This window comes from Sphaeramia orbicularis, chromosome 19 (genome assembly GCF_902148855.1).
Source record: "Sphaeramia orbicularis chromosome 19, fSphaOr1.1, whole genome shotgun sequence".
Classification (NCBI taxonomy): Eukaryota; Metazoa; Chordata; class Actinopteri; order Kurtiformes; family Apogonidae; genus Sphaeramia; species Sphaeramia orbicularis.
Genome location: NC_043975.1, coordinates 7,399,732 through 7,423,518, shown reverse-complemented (window position 1 = coordinate 7,423,518; position 23,787 = coordinate 7,399,732). Strand labels below are relative to the sequence as shown.

The 23,787-nt window shown below is 34.7% G+C and overlaps 2 protein-coding genes across 4 annotated transcripts; one reads left to right on the top strand and one right to left on the bottom strand.

Moving 5' to 3' along the window:
- Positions 1 to 883: 883 nt before the first annotated feature.
- On the bottom strand, positions 884 to 17,297 carry LOC115410582 (uroporphyrinogen-III synthase-like). Of its 3 annotated transcripts, none has more exons than XM_030122282.1 (10): positions 17,293 to 17,297; positions 10,691 to 10,775; positions 9,617 to 9,700; positions 9,436 to 9,526; positions 8,266 to 8,340; positions 5,799 to 5,873; positions 5,605 to 5,688; positions 5,381 to 5,466; positions 1,289 to 1,387; positions 884 to 1,203 (listed from the first exon to the last, which is right to left on the bottom strand). In XM_030122282.1, the coding sequence occupies exons 2-10, from the start codon at positions 10,751 to 10,753 to the stop codon at positions 1,081 to 1,083; spliced, it is 780 nt and encodes a 259-aa protein (XP_029978142.1). In that variant the 5' UTR covers positions 10,754 to 10,775; positions 17,293 to 17,297; the 3' UTR covers positions 884 to 1,080. The 3 variants fall into 3 exon arrangements, with proteins under 3 accessions (XP_029978142.1, XP_029978140.1, XP_029978141.1); XM_030122280.1 differs by lacking the exon at positions 17,293 to 17,297 and adding an exon at positions 12,804 to 12,808; XM_030122281.1 differs by lacking the exon at positions 17,293 to 17,297 and adding an exon at positions 11,248 to 11,266.
- LOC115410581 (protein BCCIP homolog) lies at positions 11,634 to 23,453 on the top strand. The gene is made up of 7 exons (XM_030122279.1): positions 11,634 to 11,810; positions 15,380 to 15,454; positions 16,579 to 16,659; positions 16,775 to 16,861; positions 16,968 to 17,155; positions 20,262 to 20,433; positions 22,884 to 23,453. Exons 1-7 carry the CDS (start codon positions 11,655 to 11,657, stop codon positions 23,052 to 23,054), a joined length of 930 nt encoding a protein of 309 aa, XP_029978139.1. The 5' UTR covers positions 11,634 to 11,654; the 3' UTR covers positions 23,055 to 23,453.
- Positions 23,454 to 23,787: the final 334 nt, after the last annotated feature.

Sequence of the window (23,787 nt, the reverse complement as noted above, 5' to 3'; positions counted from 1 at the left end):
CATGGTTTGTAAGAATATTGTTGTCTCTTTTACTTTTAACCCTACCATCTAGACCAGGGGGCAGCAAAATGCCAATGCCAACTTTAACATCGTACATTTTCTGAATGGCTTGGCAACAATTAGATAATAATAAAATTGTATGTTGCCATGGCAACGGGTTGTTTACAGGTACGTTTTTCAAATTCTACCGATTTCTGAATACAAATGTGTCTCATTTACATACCAATGACAGTTACAAACGGCCATTGAATAAGGTTGGACCAGATAGGACAGCTGGCATCCTGGTTACAATGTGTGTTGACCTAAGGGCCATATACTGGATCTAAGATATGAAAATAATTCAGCTGGAATGGTGATAGCGAAATCGTAGGACAGACTGAAATTCCAAAATTCCAATCTTCAGATCCCACTTCCAAATAGAATTACAATCTGTCCTAGTAGGATTGTAAATTCTCCTAGGACAGATAGGAATTCCAATCTTCAGATCCTAATTTCTTGTAGGATTTCAGTTTGTCCTAGGACAAACTACAATTACTATCTGTCCTAGTAGGATTAGAAATCCTACTGGATTTCAATCTCTACTGTGACATACATACATACATACATACATATATATATATATGTATATATATATATATATATATATGTATATATATATATATATATATATATATATATATATATATATATATATATATATATATATATATATATATATATATATATATATATGAGCTCGTTTAGACTGACTACCTCCTTGCGGTGTATTTATATATTTTATTTTATTGTCTGCTGGGTTGGTTTTTATGCACTTTTTTGTTTTTTTGTGCACTTTTATATATATTTATATTCATAGATGTACCTGTTTTTTTTTATAGAATTATGTGGGGTGTTTTTTACCTGACTATCTGAATGACCGCACAAGAATTCCTATGTGTATATGCACAAATGGCAATCTTGAATCTTTGAATCTTGAAATCTATATTCTATACTATCTGTGGTTGCAGAAATGTACAATGGCAACATTATTCTGGCAACAGGTTGTGGAAATAACACCATTTATGTGTTGAAGTTCGTGTGTTACTGCAGGGCTTTGGCGATGGCTGCTCCCAGATGTTCAGCTGTTGGCTTTTCTGCTGTAGCGCTGACACACAGACCTTCTGCTGTCATCGCATCTCGTGTAGTTGGTCCTATGGCTGCAAACTGGAAACCAAACAGCAAAGGTGAGGGTTACAGACACGGAGAGTCTGATACCAGTAACACAGTATGAACTGAGAGGAAAACACACCTTTATCTGAGTCAGCCGTTCCCTTGAAAGCTTCCGCACCACTTCAAGGCAGAACTTCACCCCTGACGGACTAAAGAAAGCTATGCTGGCAGGAACTCCCTACGGATCACAAAAAAATATATAGGACCAATGTCGGTATGTACCGGCATGTTCTATTATGAATCAATAAATTGGATTTGTGAGGTTGTCAGGTTCTGTTCTATGTTAAAGTCCTGTGGTCTGGATGCAGGAGAACAATCTACCAGTAGAAGTGGGTGGTACTTTCACTGGAGGAGAACTAACTAATTCTATAAAAGTCCACATATGACTTCTATCAGTGTTCAATAGTAACGATATATCTGTAACCATATACGTGTTATAAACCATCCAAATATGGACCATTATAAGTAAAGGCAAATTTGTAATATTTAAAAAAAAATGTAAAAATCATCAAAAATTTAAAAATCTAAATTTCTCAAAACAGTGAACAAACATGGTAGACAGTGTCCCAAGGAAGATACATAAAAACTGAAATGAAGAAGATGAAGATGAAGAAGAAGATAGTTGAAATCTAGACATTGGTGACCTTGAATTCGAACCTTCAAGGTCAAAGGTCATGGACCCAAATGAAAGTCCATATATGACTTCTATCAGTGCTCAATAGTAACTATATTGATATCTGTAACCATTTATGTGTTATAAACCATGAGAATATGGACCATTAGAAGTAAAAGCAGATTCTTAATATTTCAAAAATGGGTCAAAAATTCAAAAATTTAAATTTCTTAAAACTGCAAACAAACTATGTAGACATTATCCCAAGGAAACTACATAAAAAACTGAAATTAATCTGACTGGTTGTTTCGGAGAAGGAGATTTTGGAATTTTAGACATTAGTGATCTTGAGTTTGACCCTTCAAGGTCACTCAAGGTCAAAGGTCATGGACCCAAATGAAAGTCCATATATGACTTCTATCAGTGCTCAATAGTAACTATACTGATATCTGTAACCATTTATGTGTTATAAACCATGAGAATATGGACCATTAGAAGTAAAAGCAGATTCTTAATATTTCAAAAATGGGTCAAAAATTCAAAAATTTAAATTTCTTAAAACTGCAAACAAACTATGTAGACATTGTCCCAAGGAAACTACATAAAAAACTGAAATTAATCTGACTGGTTGTTTCGGAGAAGGAGATTTTGGAATTTTAGACATTAGTGATCTTGAGTTTGACCCTTCAAGGTCACTCAAGGTCAAAGGTCATGGACCCAAATGAAAGTCCATATATGACTTCTATCAGTGCTCAATAGTAACTATACTGATATCTGTAACCATTTATGTGTTATAAACCATGAGAATATGGACCATTAGAAGTAAAAGAAGATTCTTAATATTTCAAAAATGGGTCAAAAATTCAAAAATTTAAATTTCTCAAAACTGCGAACAAACTATGTAGACATTGTCCCAAGGAAACGACATAAAAAATGGAAATTAATCCGATTAGTTGTCGTCTCAGAGGAGAGAAGATAGTTGAAATCTAGACACTGGTGACCTTGAGTTTGACCCTTCAAGGTCACACAAGGTCAAAGGTCATGGACCCACATGAAAGTCCATATATGACTTCTTATCAGTGCTCAATAGGAACTATATTAATATCTGCAACCATTTACATGTTATAAACCATCAAAATATGGACCATTACAAGTAAAAGCAGATTCTTAATATTTCAAAAATGGGTCAAAAATTCAAAAATTTAAATTTCTCAAAACTGCGAACAAACTATGTACACATTGTCCCAAGGAAACGACATAAAAAATTGAAATGAATCCGACTAGTTGTTTTGGAGAAGGAGATTTTGGAATTTTAGACATTAGTGATCTTGAGTTTGACCCTTCAAGGTCACTCAAGGTCAAAGGTCATGGACACAAATGAAAGTCCATATATGATTTCCTATCAGTGATCATTAGTAACTATATTGATATCTGTAACTATTTACATGTTATAAACCATCAAAATATGGACCATTAAGGCACATTTGTAAGATACATAAAAACAAGGAAATGAATCCAACCAGTAATTTTGGAGAAAAAGATCATTAAAATCTAGACATTGGTGACTTTGAGTTTGACCCTTCAAGGTCACTCAAGGTCAAAGGTCATGGACCCAAATGAAAGTCCATATTTAACTTCCTATCAGTGCTTAATAGTAACTATATTGATATTTGTAACTATTTACATGTTAAAAACCATCAAAATACGGACCATTAAAGGTAAAAGCAAATTCTCAAAGGTAGGGTAGGAGATGTTTTCCTGGAACATTTTTTTACAATATTGCTTAAAATCCCCTTCACACCCCAATTGCAACCAATTAATTAAATGCTCTAACACACAAATAAAAAAATTTCCGTCACCTGTGGAATGGACAGGACTGAAAAAACACCATCCAATCATTTTAACCGGCCCATTGAAATGATTGAACAGTGATATGTCTATCAAACTCAACTGTCATTTGTCCCTCCCCCCTCTTCACGAATTGATGCTGCATAGCACTCGTGAACCCTCAGGAACAAGTATTGCGCATTCCGGTAGTCTGGAGACGTGGCTTCAGGGGGGGAGGGGATCTGAAGAAAGAGGTTTGGACTTTTGAATTGTGTATTTTCAAAATGTAGCTTGCTTGAACCGTTTTTCCAGGATCTCCTACCCCACCTTTAATATTTCAAAAATGGGTAAAAAATTCAAAAACCTAAATTTCTCAAAACTGCAAACAAACTGTGTACACATTGTCCCAAGGAAACGACATAAAAAATTTTTAATTAATCCACCTAGTTGTTTCGGAGAGGGAGATTTTGGAATTTTAGACATTAGTGATCTTGAGTTTGACCCTTCAAGGTCACTCAAGGTCAGAGGTCATGGACACAAATGCAAGTCCATATATGATTTCCTATCAGTGATCAATAGTAACTATATTGATATCTGTAACTATTTACATGTTATAAACTACCAAAATATGGACCATTAAAGGTAAAGGCAAATGTTTAATATCATCGGCTTCCTGATAAAAGTCGCATTATGTAATAAATTCCCATTATGTAATAAAAGTTCAAAATGTAATAAGAATGTCACGTCATCTTGTAATAAAGCCACATTATGTAATAAACTGACGCATTTTGTAATAAACTGTCAACGCATTATATAGTAATTTTTTTCACATTATGTTGTAAGTTATTACAATCTGAGGAATTGATTACAAAATGCACTTGACACATTTTTATTAAAAAAATTTAATAACATGGTTCATTATGTAATAACAATCCAAATTAATATCATTTCAGAGCAATTTAGAAGAAATTAGTCACAGGAGCTACAGGTAATGGAATCAGAACTTTAACCACACAGTTTAAAGATTAATTTAGCACATTACATTTTCCTGAAAATAAAAATGTGTCAAGTGCATTTTGTAATAAATTTCTCAAATTGTAATAACTTACTACATAATGCGAAAAAAATTACTACATAATGCATTGAGGTATTTTATTACAAAATGCATCAGTTTATTACATAATGCGGCTTTATTACAAGATGACGTGACATTCTTATTACATTTTAAACTTTTATTACATAATGGGAATTTATTACATAATGCAGCTGAACAAACCTGCTATGTGACTTTTGGCAAATTTTACAGGAGAAACAAAAAACTGTTTATATAACAGGAAACTGTGAAATATGGCAAAAAAAATATTCTGTTCCTTTAATGTTGGTACTTATGATGGAATGTAAACAACTTTCACAGGAGACTGAAATTTGAAGCTATAATAGGGGAGATAGCAGATTTTTATTCCCAACCAAAAATGTCACTTAGCAGGTTTTATCAGGAAGCCGACGATATTTAAAAAATTGTGTATAAAAATTCCAAAATGAAAATATCTCAAAACTGTGAACAAACTTTGTAGACATTGTCCCATGAAAGCTATATAAAAAATTGGAAATTTTCATCCGGCAGAAATTGCTAACGAAGACTAAGACTAAAATACTAACTAAAAGTAAAATACTACGCGAAAAAGGAACCTAAAAATCTTCGCGTAAAGCTGTGACATAGTGTGACTGTACCTGCTCTGTGAAGTAGTTGTTGAGATTCTTCTCCAGATCTGGATGTTCAGCTGTTTGATAGACAGTCAGCGTCTCTAGGGGCACTCCTGGAAACAAAGAAGAGAAAGATTCCCGCTGTGATAAAGGTAGAGCAATTACTGGTTTATAATTAGTGTAACCCCAAATGGGAATCTTATCACCTTGAATTTTAATCAGGAACCACAAACGCTAGTGTAAACGCTTACCGCTTTCCCTCAAAGCTGTCGGCAAGACTTCCCTTTTGATGGAGCCACAGGGGAAGAAAAGTGGAGGAATATTTGTGTCCTCTCCTATGATGAGAGTTTGGTATAAGGTCATATTACTAATCAGGCTAATATTACCTTTTCTATTAAATCCAACAGTGTCGAAACAGTGCGGGGATATAAATATCATATCGTACGTTCAATGATAACGCGGGACAGGACGTCTGCGGTGCCCGTGTCTTCACCCACAGGATTCAAACCCAGACCTCGGACTGAGAAAAGGAAATCAGAATCAGAATCGCCTTCATTCGCCAAGTATCTTCAAAAGAATACAAGGAATTTTACTCCAGTTTTTTTTAAACTATGCTATGCTCGCTCTGTACAACATAGTAAACAAGCACTAAAAAAAACAACTAAAACAGAGTTTAAATAAAGTTAAAAAAAAAAAAAAAAAAAAAATTCTGTACAAAAAAAGTGCGTAAACATTTAACTTAAGTGGTGCAATTAAAAGATGTGCAACGGAAAAAAATGTGCAAGGAGAAAGAAGAGCAGTCAACAGACACCAACAGTCAGTGGCATCAACAGAATATGCAAAGAAATGCTGATGTCACATGTTGTCATGAGCAGAAAATGCAAAACAAATTTTGTACCATAATGCAAAACATGGCAGTTCATGTCAAAGGGGCTAAATGTTGGACTTCAAATATTCCAAATGATTCAGAATTAGCATTATCATCGTTCTGTAATTTCCCAATATCCATCTATCCATCCATCCATCTATCTATCTATCTATCTATCTATCTATCTATCTATCTATCTATCTATCTATCTATCTATCTATCTATCTATCTAGTTGGTTAGGGTTCTTTCTTTCTTTCTTTCTTTGGGGTTAGGGTTCTTTCTTTCTTTCTTTCAGGGTAAGGTTCTTTCTTTCTTTCTTGCTGGTAATGATTCTTTTATTCTTTCTTTGGGGTTAGGGATCCTTCTTTCTTTCAGCTTAAGGTTCTTTCTTTTTTTCTTTCTTTTGAGTTAGGGAACTTTCTTTCTTTCAGGTTAAGGTTCTTTCTTTCTTTCTTTGGGGTTAGGGTTCTTTCTTTCTTTCTTTCTCTGGGGTTAGGGTTCTTTCTTTCTTTGGGGTTAGGGATCTTTCTTTCTTTGGGGTTAGGGATCTTTTTTTCTTTCTTTCTCTGGGGTTAGGGTTCTTTCTTTCTTTGGGGTTAGGGTTCTTTCTTTCTTTGGGGTTAGGGATCTTTCTTTCTTTGGGGTTAGGGATCTTTCTTTCTTTGGGGTTAGGGATCTTTCTTTCTTTGGGGTTAGGGATCTTTCTTTCTTTCTTTCTTTCTTTCTTTCAGGTTAAGGTTCTTTCTTTCTTTCTTTGGGATTAGGGTTCTTTCTTTCTTTTTCTCTTTCAGGTAATGATTCTTTCTTTTTTTCTTTGGGGTTAGGGATCTTTCTTTCTTTCAGGTTAAGGTTCTTTCTTTCTTTCTTTCTTGCTGGTAATGATTCTTTTATTCTTTCTTTGGGGTTAGGGATCCTTCTTTCTTTCAGCTTAAGGTTCTTTCTTTCTTTCTTTTGAGTTAGGGAACTTTCTTTCTTTCAGGTTAAGGTTCTTTGTTTCTTTCTCTGGGGTTAGGGTTCTTTCTTTCTTTCTTTCAGGTTAAGGTTCTTTCTTTCTCTGGGGTTAGGGTTCTTTCTTTCTTTCTTTCAGGTTAAGGTTCTTTCTTTCTTTGGGGTTAGGGTTCTTTCTCTGGGGTTAGGGTTCTTTCTTTCTTTCTTTCTTTCAGGTTAAGGTTCTTTGTTTCTTTCTCTGGGGTTAGGGTTCTTTCTCTGGGGTTAGGGTTCTTTCTTTCTTTCTTTCTTTCTTTCTTTCTTTCTTTCTTTCTTTCTTTCAGGTTAAGGTTCTTTCTTTCTTTGGGGTTAGGGTTCTTTCTCTGGGGTTAGGGTTCTTTCTTTCTTTCTTTCTTTCTTTCTTTCTTTCTTTCTTTCAGGTTAAGGTTCTTTCTTTCTCTGGGGTTAGGGTTCTTTCTTTCTTTCTTTCTTTCTTTCTTTCTTTCTTTCAGGTTAAGGTTCTTTCTTTCTTTGGGGTTAGGGTTCTTTCTTTTTCTCTTTCAGGTAATGATTTTTTCTTTCTTTTTTTCTTTGGGGTTAGGGATCTTTCTTTCTTTCTTTCTTTCTTTCTTTCTTTCAGGTTAAGGTTCTTTCTTTCTTTCTTTCTGGTAATGATTCTTTTATTCTTTCTTTGGGGTTAGAGTTCTGTCTTTCTTTCAGGTTAAGGTTCTTTCTTTCTTTCTTCCCACCCACAATTCCCTCTTTCTTTCTTTCTTTCTCTGTCTGTCTGTCTGTCTGTCTATTGTTCTGCTAAAGATGCCAGTATAGTGGACTGCACAGATATGAACTTTATTTAGACCAGAATGCCATGCTCTGCTGTGTAGAAAAACAGTGAAAAACAGCCCAGGAGGCTTCTACCTGCACCTGCTCAGACTCCAAAGACCAAACACATTCACAGTAAACTGTTACTTGTGCACAGCCTAAGGTAGTAGCGTCAGTTCACACATTTCCGTGAACACCAGGTGCCTGCCACACTTTGTCTTCACGCTCGACTGCATTTAAAGGAATAATGCGTAAAAAGCGGTAAGTTTAGAGAAATGTGTTTCATGAACTTACCTAATGCAGCGGTGGCCTTTCCCACCACATATATGGACTTGGTGTTCCACTTATCTTTCACAGAGCTGCCCCATTCTGAATGATAATGAGGAGAAACATCACTTTTAATCAGATCTACAGGAGAATTAGCTTCAGTCTGAGTATATATGTTTTTTTCCCAGGGATTCAGTTGCATTAACCCATAAAGATTCAAACATCAACCGACAACCAAAAGCATCTACTGATCTGTAATATTTAACACCTGTTGATCCACTAACTCTATCACCAATTGAAATAAGTGGTTCCAGGCACAACAAACCCCACCCCTCACACATATTGTAGCTTATTTTGGCATCGATCCAGCTGATGTCATCATGTCTACGCATGTGCTGATGTCAGCATATCAATTGCCTCTATATATGTGCCAAGTTTGAAGTCAATTGAAACAAAATTGATGTTTTTATAGACATGTGAAATCTTGTCCATTACAAGTAAACGGGAGAAGAAAAAATATGTAAAAAATTCATTAAAAATTTAAACTTTGACCTACTTTTCCCAAAATATACTCACATCTATTCTGGGTCACTGTCAATCTATAAACCCAATTTGGTATGAATTCAACCAATAGTTTTGCTGCTAGAGTGTTAACAAACAAAAAAAGAAACAAACCAAACCAAAAACAACACCCCTTGCCTCCCCTTCGGTGGTAATAATTGGTGTAAAATGCAGTTTGTCATCTTTTCATGGTCATCAGAAATGACCCATTTGGAAGTTCAGATGCTCCCTAGTTACCGTGGAAGCACCGTCATCTTCTACAACATTGATTCACCAGTAAAACCCATGGAGTTTGATAAATGACAGTAGATGGAAACACTTAGTTTATGTTCAGTTAATGACATATTTGAGTGACAAAGTCACTTTTTCTACAGTTTTCTCTGTTTTTCTGAAATAATAATTGTCAACTTTACCCTGAGCTTTTATGAACATCTACATGATCAATGGATTAAATATAGGAAAATACCTGATTTTCACTTAAAAATACAAAATACAGTGGATAATATTGTGATAAATGGTGACAAATCACTCAAAAAACATTGAATAGAGAGAATAAAACATTTCAGTAGTGCCACAAAAGTAGCACTGGGTCTATATGTTTAAAGGTCTAATTGTCGCCTCTCTGTACAGTCTTACCTTCCTTTCTTTCCTCTATGCACATCTTCACAGCCTCCACTGCTCTTGGACTGGTAAAAATGAGACCTCCATGTTTTTCAGGTTGGAAAATCTGAAATGGACAACATGTTTAAAAAAAACAAAGGCTGAGACAACATTGTTAGTGTGACTGAATAGGTTCGACTTTAAGAGCAGGTGTTACCTTATCTGTCAATGTGTTCAATGAGACAAATTTAAAAGACAGAACAGGAATAAGTGTGGCTTTATGTCCATGTGATGCCAGCTCCTGTAGAAAAACAAAGTCAGAGCTTAGATGCAAAGAATTACAAGTAAAATGAACCGACAGCTTCTTCCAAAACATATTTTAACCAGTGGAGGATTAATACCACGTATTTTAATCAACTACTGTACTATAGATGAATTTTAATGTAATTTAACTTCAATTAATGTACTTTCATACCTCTGTACTCTTTTCTCTACTACATTTGATTCATGCACTTTCATATGTGGTGATGAATTTAAGATTGAGAGGGTTAAGAATTTTTTTCTTCTGAAATCATTATCACTTAGTTCTCACAGATCACCAATACTACAAATACTCAAGGATTGTATAGTATATGATGCACTAATGTAGATTAAACAGTTTAGAAAGTATATCTAAATATCTATGAGCATTTGAGTCACATAAAATAAATGGATTCAATAAAATGAATCCAAAACATCATCTGCTGGAGTGAAAACATGTATTTGTTTTCTATTTCATGTCTCCAAACCAGATAAATCCAGATAATCTGACAAACAATCCAGATAAAAGATTTAGGAAGAATATCTATAACTATAAGCATCTGAGGGAAATAATATGAACACATTAATGAATGGAGCAGTAAAATGAATCCAAAACATCCTCTACTGGCATGAAAAAATGTTTTTGTTTTCTATTTCATGTCTCCAGTCCAAATAAAATTAGGGAAAAGAGTCCCTCACAGTCATATTATAGAGGGAAGAAATATACAGCATGTGAATGTAAATGCCTAAATTGAATAGTGCAATAATAATACTAATAATAAGTAATAACTATTATTCATGTTTTAATTATATTTCACTGATAACATTTTCTTAAGTGAGTTTCTGTGTGCAGAAGTTTTACTTGTGGTACAGTATTTTCATAATATAATATTTGCACTTTTAATGTTACTTATAACTGAGTGCTTCCTCCACCCTTGAATTTTTATTGAGTTCTTAAAAATTAAAATGTTAATGGATAGGGTCTGTTTACCTTAATATAAGGATCAGGTCCAGATTCTCCATCCCTAGGCTCTTTGAGAAGCAGGACCTGCATCTCGGAAAAAGGCCTTAAATCCCTGGATAATTGAATTAAAATAAGAAGAATAAAACAGAACAAACCAGAGTGGATGAGAATGTTGCTGCTAAAAGTGAAGACAAAGTCAAAAACACTAAAGGGGTGTGTGAAAGCATGAAAAGCTAAGCTACACCCTGTCAAACTGACATGTGCAAAATACTGATAACAAAGCTGTTGAGTCACGATTATTGGACTGCATCTGCAAACCAAATAAAAGGCAAAAATACCATATATATGCTCATAAAAATCCTGTGCATCTTATTAAATACAGGTAAATGTCTGCTAGTGTGTTGTTGTTTACATAAGTTAGCATCTGGAATGTGACAAATTAGCTTAGTTAGCAGTCGTACTTCTGCTCTCAATTAAACATGTTCAAAACAGCCAGCAGAAATACATCCATCGCCAGCTTTAACGTTAAAAATTAATGCAAATAATGGCAAGAAAAGACAAATTATTGTTCCCTTTTTACCTACGTTGTGTGGAGCTGACAGCTGAAGGGGTCACTGAATTACTTCCGGTAAAGAAGGGGGGGGGAAGTCGGCTAAAATTGAACAACCTTCCATAAAGCTATTCTAATTAAATATTAAATAATCAAAAACTTTAAATATATCCTTATTTATTTAATTGTGTTGCTAAGTACATGAAATGATGACGTACAAAGTGTAGTTAAGACAAAATCTAGATACTTTTGGTCCCTATTTTGGAAAATGGTTTAAATCCATGCAACTAACAGACATAAACTGCCATTGCGGCTCTGGGTGTAGCCGTAAAGTGTACGTACGGAGCCGTAATGGCGGTCGCACAGCCTCAGTTTCCTCCGTCGCTGTCTTTAGCAGATCAGTGAGTGTTGCCACGCCCACTCTCTGGACACGCGTGTTGCATGTTTGCAGTCGGCATGGCTTCGTCAGCTAAGAGGAGAGCAGTAGGTTTGGGCGAAAACCCCGAGGAAAGTGATAACAGCTCAGATGAGGACCTGGAAGATGATGACGACTCCGGAGAGGAGGACAGCGAAGCATCCGAGGAGGAGATAAACGAGGTAGAATAACGGAGAACTTCCGGTTGTGTTTATGGCCTGGCTAGTTAGCTAGCTAAAGCAGCTGTTGGCTAACAGAGGCAGCACAGTAGCATGAAGTTTACTGTTAATGTTATCATATATTAATGTATGAATACTAAATGCATTGACGTGGAAATACTGCAGTGTAAAAACTGTTATTCAAAACTTTAAGTAAAAGCACACATTACGAGCAGCAGCACCAACATGTGTTAGAAATTAAAGTATGAATGATAATAGTAATGGTAAGTAAATGTTACAGCTGCAATGTGGGAGTCATAATTGCTTTAACCCTTTCATGCGTTAATTATGAGAACCTTAATTAAGATTTTTTTCTTGACTGTTTTTATTCCTCCATAGGCATGAATAAAAAACAACAACAATGTGATCAAGTTTTTTTTTTTTTTCCATGGAGTTACAAAAATGTCCATGCATTTAATTTTGAAGTAAAGAAACGTGTTTAAAACCCAATATCAAAAATTGATTTTAAAACAATGAAATAAAATCTGATGTTTTGTCACATTTTAACATATTCTATTGCAAATTATTACTCTTTTCATGGAGATAATATGCAAAAAAAAAAAACTTTTTTCTAACAAGTAACAATTGATTTCCACTCAAACATGTAACTGCAGATCAGGTTTATCAAGAACAGCAAAGTTACAGTAATGGTATGAATTACAGTGTATGGGATGATGCATAAGCATCCACTGTGTCGGCTGATATGGAACTGAAACAACAAAACCCATGAATATACAAGAGAGCAGCTGGAGAAGAACTGTCCACTGGAGTGACCACTATGCATGAAAGGGTTAAATACAGATAGTCAGCTTGATCTCTTCTTAAACATATCAGTGTATTAGTTAATTGCATAGTAATTATGTAAGTGTGTTAATGTATAACAGCTAAAATTTGCTTAGAGGTCTTATTTCTGTCTTTGTGCATTAGAAATCAATCTAAGTGAATCCCCAAAGGAACTTTGTGTTGGTAAATACAAGTTCTGCAAATTTACAGGATTTCAGTTCTGTTCAACATGTTGATGGTCATATGAACTATGTTTTCAGCTCAAAAATGTCCAATTTCATCACAATTCATGCTATATTTTCATGTCACAAATGGCCAAGTTATATTTGAACTGAATTTACCTGAAAAACAAATATTCTATTCTTTTAGATTCCCCAGTTTTTCTTCCCAGATTCTATCCTACATATCACATGTTTTATTTTTACAGGTTCAATATGGAGTATGGTGCTGATCCATCCTGCTTATGTTATGCCGATACATACATTAAGAATGTCACATGTCACTTTTTAAATCAACAGTTTTCTAATAATAAGCATTTTTATAAAGAAATAACAATTCTATATTGTTATTTCCTCTTTAGTATGATGATAAACTATACAATAAATAATTCTGATCCTAGTTTTTGCACAGGGATCATTTGTGGAAACGGTGACATGGCTGCCGAGCATCAGTATGATGGGATCCGGAACAACCATGTCACATCCGTCCACTGCCACATTTAGTGTTTTTGTGTCAGCTGTTATTGTTTTAGATCCACAATACTAACATTTATGAATAAGAGGAGAATTAGCAATAGTAAGTCTACAAGTTTATTACTAATAAAGTACTGGTACTGACCAGAGCATCATGGGTAATGTCACGTCCGTCCACCAGCAAAAGTTTTCACATACACGTGCTATTCCAAATCCAATATTTCTGAAAATAGAGCTTCCACTGTCAAATAATATCAGTAGTCTGCATAAATGTATTGGCATTATTTCAACACAGTTCTATGCATTTCTTACAACTTTTTTTTATTTGTTTTTTTTTTTTTTTTTTTTTTTTGACAAAATTGGCCACTCATTTGACCCCCTAAGTAAATTTTAGCCGATAAGTATAGAAGTGTAAACAGATCCATATTTGGCTCTGAGTTGTAATGGAGTAGCAGAGGATGGAAATATTTAGGTAAAGTTCACATACACCAGGGGTGTCCAAACTTTTTTTCAAGAGGGCCAGATCTGATAATGTGGACATTGCCAGGGGCCAGTAGTCCCTTCAGACATTTTTTAAACAGTAAAAATTACATATAATGCACTGTTCTACAACAGTTTTATTTTCATTGTCACAATATCATTTTTTAAATGGCAATGTAACCAAATCTAAGCCACTCAGGTGTGAACAAATTAAAAAAAAAAAAAAAAAAAAATTCTCCCTTCCTTTCACATCTGGAGTCAGATAACATAGAACAAACTGTGTGGAGTATCTTAAACTTCCAAGTTGATAAAAATCTTAACCCCACATTCATTTTAAACATGACTTATATGAGTAATCATTACTCATATATTACTCAGTAATGCAAAGTCTGTTAACATTTAAGATGAAAACATATGACTCTTACTCTTGTCTTTCACAAAATCATTCAGAAAGTAATATTTGTGTCACATCTACAAGTACATAACACCAGCAGTTAGAGGCAACTAACCTGGCAACTTGGTCGCCTGCCCTGGTGGTGAATTCATTGAACTCCCAGGTTCACATGAAGAGTCACTGCTGAGTTTAAAGCAGCTGGAATTTGCTTCACTTTTTCAGAGCGCTCACTCCCTGCTAGCTTGTCGTATGCGTTAGCATGTTTTGTCTGCTCGTGTCTCTTTACATTGAATTCCTTAAACAAGGCAACAGTCTGTTGACAAATTAGGCAAACATAATTGTCTCGATTTTCAGTGAAAAAAAAATGTAATTCCCATCTCTCCTGGAAGCGGCGGCCCTCACTGTCAACTTTCGTTTTTTTATTTACAGGCGCCGTGGTTAGAAATTAGCGAAAAAGGTTCACGGCAAAGTCACAGAGCCAGATAGAGTTAGAGTGGTGCTGCCACCATGAGGTGAAAGGAGGAACTGCATTTTGAACCTTTTATGATTCATGTACTCTGTTCAACAGTCCAAGTGGGCCATAAATAATATAACATAAAACCCAAGCTGTGGGCCGTATAAAATCTGACCGCGGGCCGTGATTGGCCCCCGGGCCGGACTTTGGACATGCCTGACATACACATTGTTGTGACCAAAGGTTTTGACACTGACACAAGTAGATGTGATAAATTCGCCAATTAAAGTCTTTGACACTTAAAAAAATCTTAGAATTGTTCTTCAGTGTATCTCAGAAATATGTAAACATATTTCTACAAAGACTGAAGGGGTTAAGCTGGTGCAAACAAAATGTTTATCTTTGTCAAAACCTTTGGCCACGACTGTAGATCACCACTGAATTGTAGTGTAGTAACATGTGCCTTATTAACATATTTTTAGTTTCTACATACATATGTGTTCTGTTTAACACATGTATAAATATAAGATTAGATATACTTTATTATCCTCCAAGAGGGAAATTCAAACGTACAACAGCACAAAAAAATATGAATCAAATACAATAAAAAAAAAATGTTAAAGTGACAAAAAATGACAAGAAATAGTAATTATAATAATAAATACAGTAATAAGCATGCACTTATATGCATAAGTCTAATCTGATATTTACTCTCCTCTTTGTTCTTCAGGAGGTCGTAGTGGACTTCGAAGCTCACGCCCTCACAGGCAGTGACTTCAACGGGATAAAGAAGCTGTTGCAGCAGGTTTGGGATGATATTTTTCTACATCAGATTTTTTTAAAATTAAGTTATTCTTTTGGGTGTTTGCATTAACTCCCTGATGTCACTTATTTTGTCCCTGTGAGTGAACTACAGTCAGTTTGCCTTGTGGGGGGATCTGCTCTGAATTCCGGCTCTTTATTGATATTGTCGTGGTTTTTCTCAGAAATGACATCAGTTCTTTTCGCACGCAGTCTGCGAGATAAGACGTATCAACATTTAAAGTTATTTTGTTGATCTGGGAAGCATATTTTCATTTCATTCCAAAATCTTATACATTCACTGGCCGTTTCTGACTTTGGTTTTGCACAGTTACAATTTTTATCAGTGTATTTTTCCTATAAAACCTGTTTAGTGACAGTATTAATGTTGTAATTGCATCCAGGTGACCTCAAGTAAGTTCCAAACAGCAAATAATAAGGAAAAAAAAACACGAATCAAAGTCCAGGGAATATGTCATAAGGGTTAATGAACTGATTTCTTACATAGACAGTCGCAGAAAAATTAAACTAATTAAAAAGTCAGTTTTTTGTCAGTTTTCTGTGTTTGGATATAATTACACAAATACACATTATACTAAACAAGCCTGTAAAGGATATTCACAAGCATCCAAAGGAATCACATAGCATTTCCTTCCAACACAATTAAGGAAACAGATTTCATAACATATGTACAGTTGCAGAAAAATTATTAGACCGTTAAAGCTCATCAAAAATAATGGTTATGCAATCAAGTACTAACTCCTGTGTGTATCAAGTGACTAAAACAGACAAAAGAAAACACTGAATGTCTAAAAGCACTGTTTTTGTCAGTACAATGCCATAGATATTGATGTAAGAACTGAAGTGAATTTGGTTATTATCAAGAAAACATAGAAAATGGATAGATATCAGCTCTGAAATTAAACTACTATGAGATATTTTTGTTGCTCTCATTATATTTGTCCAAACAAATGTACCTTTAGTTGTACCAGGCATTAAAATGAACAAGAAAGTGAAGAAAATAAGTGTGGTCAAGTAGTCTTTTTTCCGTGACTGTATTACACTTTCCAGCGTGGTGTAAAGGATGAGGGCTTTTCAATTTATCTTATCTGTGCGGTTTCATTTCAGCTGTTCTTAAAAGCTCATGTGAACACGTCGGAGATGACAGACATCATCATTCAACAGAATCACATCGGAAGCGTCATTAAGGTGGGTAATTCGGTACGCCGTCATTACCTTCAGTCTCATATTATACAGTGCAGGTGACTTTTTAAGGTTGTATCTCCATCATTTATGCATCACTGATGTCCTTACTCTGCCGCAGCAAGCCGAAGTACCGGAGGACAGCGATGACGATGACCCAGATGAGGTGTTTGGTTTCATCACTATGCTTAACCTTACAGAGAGAAAGGTAATCCAGTCACATAAAGCCACTTAACGGCCCCTGTCGACGGAGGGGATAAATACATGCAAGGTTAGTTCATTTCAAGTTTAATTGTGTGTGTGTGTGACGGCAGGGCGTACAGTGTGTGGAGGAGGTGAAAGAGCTCATCGTGGAGCAGTGTGAGAAAAACTGCGGCCACAGCGTGACCGAACAGCTAGAACTGATCCTCAATGACACCAGTAAACCTGTGGGGCTCCTGCTGAGTGAGCGCTTCATCAACGTCCCGCCACAGATCGCCCTCCCACTGCACACACAGCTACAGTGAGTGTCCGTCTGCCAACAATAGAATAGAACAGAATGCCTGTATTGTCATTATACATATGGGCTAAAATTTGCTTAGAGGTCTTATTTATGTCTTTGTGCATAAGAAATCAATCGAAGTGAATCCCTAAAGGAACTTTGTGTGGGTAAATGCAAGTTCTGCAAATTTACAGGATTTCAGTTCTGTTGCAACATGTTGATGCTCATATGAACTATGTTTTCAGCTCAAAAATGTCCAATTTCATCACAATTAATGCTATATTCTCATGTCACAAATGGCCAAGTTATATTTGAACTGAATTTACCTGAAAAACAAATATTCTATTCTTTTAGATTCCCCAATTTTTCTTACAAGATTCTATCCTACATATCACATGTTTTATTTGTACAGGTTGCAATATGGAGTATGGTGCTGATCCATCCTGCTTACGTTACACCAATACATACATTAACTCTTTCGGTGCCAGACAGTTAAGGGGCTAATAAGCCTTAAAAGTGCCACAGAACTTGGCCGTTTTTCAGTATTTCGCGTCGTTTTTATAATCGAAGTCTGAATCGTCATCAGAACTCATTTTCTAGCAGATGGGACTGTTTTGACAGATCGCTGTGTTTATGATATTACTACAAAATGGCCATCTAATTTGCATATGATTTCATTCATAAATTCATTCATAAAATTTCCCAAGCAGAAAACGAAACGCGAGCTCTTCCTTGGTCAAAAACCGCTCGGTAACATCCGACCGATTGCTACTTAGATTCAAAACGCACCGGACGCAGCCGATTCATTATTGATCGTAATTTGCAAGAAGATTTGAAAGAACGTCATCGAAATGTGAGAAAGAAATGGGGGTGGATGGTTTGTTTGTACACAAATATGGCGTGTTCTCCAAAGCCGATCTGATCGGCCCGTGGCACTGAAAGAGTTAAGAATGTCACACGACACTTTTTAAATCAACAGTTTTCTAATAATAAGCATTTTTATAAAGAAATAACAATTCTATATTGTTATTTCCTCTTTAGTATGATGATAAACTATACAATAAATAATTCTGATCCTAGTTTTTGCACAGGGATCATTAGTGGAAATGGTGACATGGCTGCCGAGCATCAGTATGATGGGATCTGTAACAACCATGTCACATCCGTCCACTGCCACATTTTGTGTTTTTGTGTCAGATGTTATTGTTTTAGATCCACAATACTAACATTTATGAATAAGAGGAGAATTAGCAATAGTAAGTATATAAGTTTATTACTAATAAAGTACTGGTACTGACCAGAGCATCATGGGTAATGTCACATCCGTCCACCAGCAAAAGTTTTCACATACACGTGCTATTCACAATCAGATATTTCTGAAAATAGAGCTTCCACTGTCAAATAATATCAGTAGTCTGTGCACAAATGTATTAGCATTATTTCAACACAGTTCTGTGCATTTCTTACAACTTTTTTTTTTTTTTTGACAAAAATGGCCGCTCATTTGACCCTCTAAGTAAATTTTAGCCAATATGTACAACGAAATTAAAAGAGACAACTCTCTTGTGGTGCGTAGAGTAAAACAGTTTAAAAGAAAAAAAAAAGTGTCAGTATATATACAGAATAAAGGCAAGCATGTCAACCAACTAAGAAACGGTAGAGATAAATATATATTGCGCTTTGACATATATAATCAGCTCTGAAAACACTTTACACTTCATATAGAGTGAATTCTCTAGAGCAGGGGTGTCAAAATCATTTTCCTTCAGGGGCCACATTCAGCCTCATTTGAACTCAAATGGGCCAGACTCGTAAGATAATTGATTGGTTTATTTCGAGCTTGTGCACTCCAGGTACAGTGTTGAGTCAATTTCACAATAAGTAATAAGATAATATGACATCCATGTATTATACACATCAATATATGTACTCAAATATACATAAATATATACAATAATTCACTATTAATATACACCCTTAGTAGCCTAAAAGGGAGTGAGAAGAAGTAAAACTTATTTACTCCCACCCCCAGTTTCACTTTTACATTGTGTACACTGGAAAAAAATCTTAATCTTACCAAGTGGATTTTTCTCATTTCTAGTCAAAATATCTCATCACACTTAAAATAAGACATAATCGTACTTGCTCAGGTTTAATTTGACTTTTTTTTTTTTACGCAAAAAAAGACATAAATTCCAAGTTATCAATATTTATAGGTTATTATGATAGTATTTACTGGTGTGACCCACTGGGGATTGAATTGGTTTGTATGTGGCCCCTGAACTAAAATTATTTGTCAGCCTTGATCGTGAATATTGTCAGTGCACCGGGAAAAAAAATCTAAATCTTACCAAGTGTATTTTTCTCATTTCTAGTCAAAATATCTCATCACACTTAAAATAAGACATAATCACCGTAACTTTTCAGTGAGATATAAGAACTGATTTTTAGACAATAGATCCTGAAAATCTTATTTCAAGAAATCTTACCAAGAAGATCGTTTTCACGTGTTCAAATTTTTTTTGCTTGAATTAAGCGAAAAAAAATCTGCCAACGGAGCAAGTTTTCTTTTTGTTTTCATGCAATAAAAAAAACATTAAATTCTGAAAATATTTACATTGACAAACTGTCCTTTCAGAAAAAAAACACGTGAATAACATGAAAAAAACTTACATTTTGTAAGAAAAATAAGTACAATTTTAACCATATTATGCCTCAACTTATCATTCGTACATGTATATTACACACAATGTTACACAAACATTTGGTAACAGGTATAATATTGTTAAAATTTTGAAGTTTGTAACTGAATAAGAGCAATTTCTCCAGGTCATTGTTCTTCTTGGTGGTTCCTTTAGGTTCAACTGGACTAGTTTTGCTCTTTTGAAGTAAAGCATAGGTTGTAAATGTAAATATTTTCATAGTGTAATGTTATTTTTTCACATTAAACCAAGAAGAAAATTTGGAGTTCTCATCATTTACAGGTTATTAATCGAGTTAATTGAGTACTAATTGAGTGCTCTAGAGTAAAAGGAGTCTAAATGGTTGGAATATCAAATATCTTCATTCACACTTGAAACCAAGACACTATTATAAAGTAAACGGGTTAATTATTTTTTTCTTTCAGGGGAGAAATAGCTGAAGCTCAGAGGACAAATAAGCCCAGTGGGAAGTGTCACTACTGCCTGTTGATCAGCAAAACCTGCAAAGAAGCATCTAAGACCATCCCAGCCAGAGGAGGAGGAGCTCCTAAAGAGGAGTACATGTTCATCAACGCAGAGGAGGAATTCTTCTATGAGGTACGGTCGAATAAAACCACAGCACAGGTTAGAGCGTATACTGGATGATAACTGACAGCAGATCTTTACATTTCTAAACATTTAATTCCCCTTCTGATCAAATTTTAATTTGTACAGCAGTTGTCAAAAGAATGTTTGGCCTGAAATGTGATGAAATATCTGAAATAACATTTATGTTTTATAAATAGTTTGGATTGTGAAGCTGAAGTTACATCAACTTCATTGTGCTCCAATTTATTTTATTATAGATTTATATAAACTCAGACAGAACTGGCTTTGTTGTCATTCAGTCAATAGTACATGATCGAACAAAATATAGTTAGCCAGGTCTGTGTGTTGAGATAAAAAAGAGAAAAGAATAAAATATATAATAATAATAAACAGGGTTCCTGCAGGGTCTTAAGTCTTAACAGTCTTGAATTTACAAATCTGCATTTAATACCTTAAAAAAAAAAAGACTTAAAAAAGGTATTAAATTTGATATGGTAGGTCTTAACCCTTAGGGGTCTGAGCCTATTTTGGCTGTTTTTGAGTACTTTTGATATTACTTTTATATACTATATAAAGAAATGTTCATTATACCCATGTTTGGTACAAAAAATATAAAATCAGATTTGAAAAATTTAAATAATTTATTGCATAAATAACACAACAATGCTTAATTAACCTTTTCAAAGACTTTAAAAGAGAGTATTGGTTCAAAATATTAGGTATAGAAAATTAAAATTGTACTAAATTAAAACTATACTCAAATAGTTGACATAAAAGCAGATCTTAACATAGGTGTTTTCTCCGGTTTCCCCCCCTGGTCCTCCCAGGTTCTGCATCCAGTTCAGGTGGGAGTCATCCTCACCCTTACCTGTAATGCTAATGCAGTCTGTGGATTAGAATCCGCAGATTCAGACAGTTTTTTCCGTTTTGAAAAAGGACAAAACACGACGAAGATATGGTAAGAAATCTAACGCCCCCCCCCACCTCATTTTCACAATTTTACTTGCGTTTTTTTGCTCTGGTTTCAAACCGTCGTATCTCCAGTTGTCTTTGCTCTATCAACATCAAATAAAAAGTGGGAGAGTGTTTCCAGCCAGCACTTTCAAATGCAATTACCCTCAGTGGTCGACGTGACCGACTTCCTACGTTACGTGTTGAAAATATCATGTGATTCAGTCACAGGGCCGTGACTGTGGACCCCTAAGGGTTAAGTTATGTTGCAATAAACTTGTTTGTTGAATTGTGTTTAACATTACTTTGTTTGCAGCTTGGACATTTAACAGACACATTTAGTCAACTAGGGATGTAACGATTACCGGTATAACGATAAACCGCAGTAAAATTGCAGATGGTTAGTATTACCGTTTAAATTCTAATTATCATGATAACTGTGTTTGATTAGGCAAGGCAAGTTTATTTGTATAGCACATTTCAGCAACAAGGCAATTCAAGTTGCTTCACACAGGACATTGAAATGCAACAACAGGGAAAAAGAAACACATTTAAAACATTATAAAAGAAACGTGTAAAAGGTGATTAAAAACAGCAAGTAAGAAAACACATAAAATCCACAAAAAAAAAAAAAAAAACCCACATTACCGCACTTTTAGGGGAGAAAATGCCTATGTAAAGACCTGCTTTTATGTCAAATATTTGAGTATAGTTTTAATTTATTACAATTTTGATTTGACATACCTAATATTTGGAACCAATATTCACTCTTAAAGTCTTTGAAAAGGTTCGTTAAGCATCTGTGTGTTACTTATGCAATAAAGTATATACATTTTTCAAATCAGATTTTATATTTTTTGTGTGTTTTTTGGCCTTTTGATAAAGTAGGTTAAAGTGAAAAAAATAATAGACAGATGATATAGATGAAGTTGTGCTGAAAAAAAGATCCCAAACATGGGTATAATAAACATTTGTTTATATAGTATATAAAGGCAAAATCAAAAGGACTGAAAAACGGATAAAATAGGCTCAGAACCCTAAAGGTTAATATTTGCATGTTTCTGCAACAGAAGGTACGTTGTGCCAATTATTTTATTTATTTATTTTTAAATACAACTTTGTTAAATTATTTCAGTGTGTGTTTAAGTACTTTTTGAACATTTTGAGCATAATTTCAATAATACCGCGATAATAATGATCACCGTGATAATTTTGGTCACAATAACCGTGATATGAAATGTTCATATCGTTACATCCTTATAGTCAACTCAGTTCAACCAGACAATTTATATTGAAATTAGGAACCAATTATCGCCAACTTTGCAGCCCCATGAATCAAGGCATTGGAGTAAATAAATACATTTTCCTAAATTCTAGGAGTCACAATTTTTGCCAATATGGTTGTGAAATAGGCATTAAATTCTGTTCTAAGTTTTAAAAAGTCTTAAACTTAACTTGTAGAATCCTGTATGAACCCTGTTAAAGCATGGTGTGTGTTCTACTTACAGCAGGCCATCCTCAAGTTCCACTACTCAGTCCAGGAGGAGGCGGACTCCTGTTTGAGCGGCAGGTGGTCCTTCGACGACGTTCCCATGAAGCCGTTCAGGACAGTGATGCTGGTTCCAACTGACAAAATGCCCGCCATCATGGACAAACTCAAAGAATACCTGACTGTGTGAAGGCTATAATAAAAAAATAATAATAATAATAAGGTGTGTATATAAACTGAAGACCAGCGGGCTGATGGAAAGACTTCGAAACCAGAGGGAAAACACTTTGATACCAACAGTTACAGCAGAAACATGACTTCTCCTGTGATTTTTTTTTTTTTTTTTTAAGATTTTTTTTTTAACAAATATATGGCTCAAAAGAAAATCACCAATATAATCATGTGAATATGAATGACTTTGCCACGAAGAGTCCATACGACGTAGATTTGTATTATATTAAGTTAAAACCATTGAAGGTAGTTGGTAAAAACATGCAATCCTCTTAGAATTTCCTCACGTTTTTCCAAGTCTGATCAGCATTTCAAACATGAAATAGTAAATAAATATTTTAACACCAGCAGATAACTTCATTTCCTTTGTTTTTTTTTTAATGGATTTTGGGTTTTGTTTGATGCATATTTACTTCAAACTGAAAAGATGGCGCCTTATCAAAAGGACAGCTCTGCATAACAAAACAGTGGAAACATCGGTACGAGGTGATAAATGAGGATTCCTGCAGGTTGTGAATGCATCTAAAGGGCACAACTAATATTTTGAGCCCTTTAAAAATAAGAATCAACCCGTCATATCATTTGCTTGGGAGGATGCTTAAAATGCTTAATTCCCTTTTTTTTTTTTGCTTAATTCAAGATTTTTTTTTTTTTTTTTTGCTTAATTCACGATTTTTTGGTTAATTCAATTT

What these genes read in the sequence shown, in the direction of transcription:
- LOC115410582 (XM_030122282.1), bottom strand. Translation starts at nt 10,753, where the DNA reads ATGCAGGTCCTGCTTCTCAAAGAGCCTAGGGATGGAGAATCTGGACCT. An exon ending in AAAGGCCACCGCTGCATTAG is followed by an intron (nt 5,874 to 8,265) that starts GTAAGTTCATGA and finishes TCCTTTTCTCAG; the next exon opens with TCCGAGGTCTGGGTTTGAAT. An exon ending in GACAGCTTTGAGGGAAAGCG is followed by an intron (nt 5,467 to 5,604) that starts GTAAGCGTTTAC and finishes CTTTGTTTCCAG; the next exon opens with GAGTGCCCCTAGAGACGCTG.
- LOC115410581 (XM_030122279.1), top strand. Translation starts at nt 11,655, where the DNA reads ATGTTTGCAGTCGGCATGGCTTCGTCAGCTAAGAGGAGAGCAGTAGGT. An exon ending in CCGAGGAGGAGATAAACGAG is followed by an intron (nt 11,811 to 15,379) that starts GTAGAATAACGG and finishes TTTGTTCTTCAG; the next exon opens with GAGGTCGTAGTGGACTTCGA. An exon ending in TTAACCTTACAGAGAGAAAG is followed by an intron (nt 16,862 to 16,967) that starts GTAATCCAGTCA and finishes GTGTGACGGCAG; the next exon opens with GGCGTACAGTGTGTGGAGGA.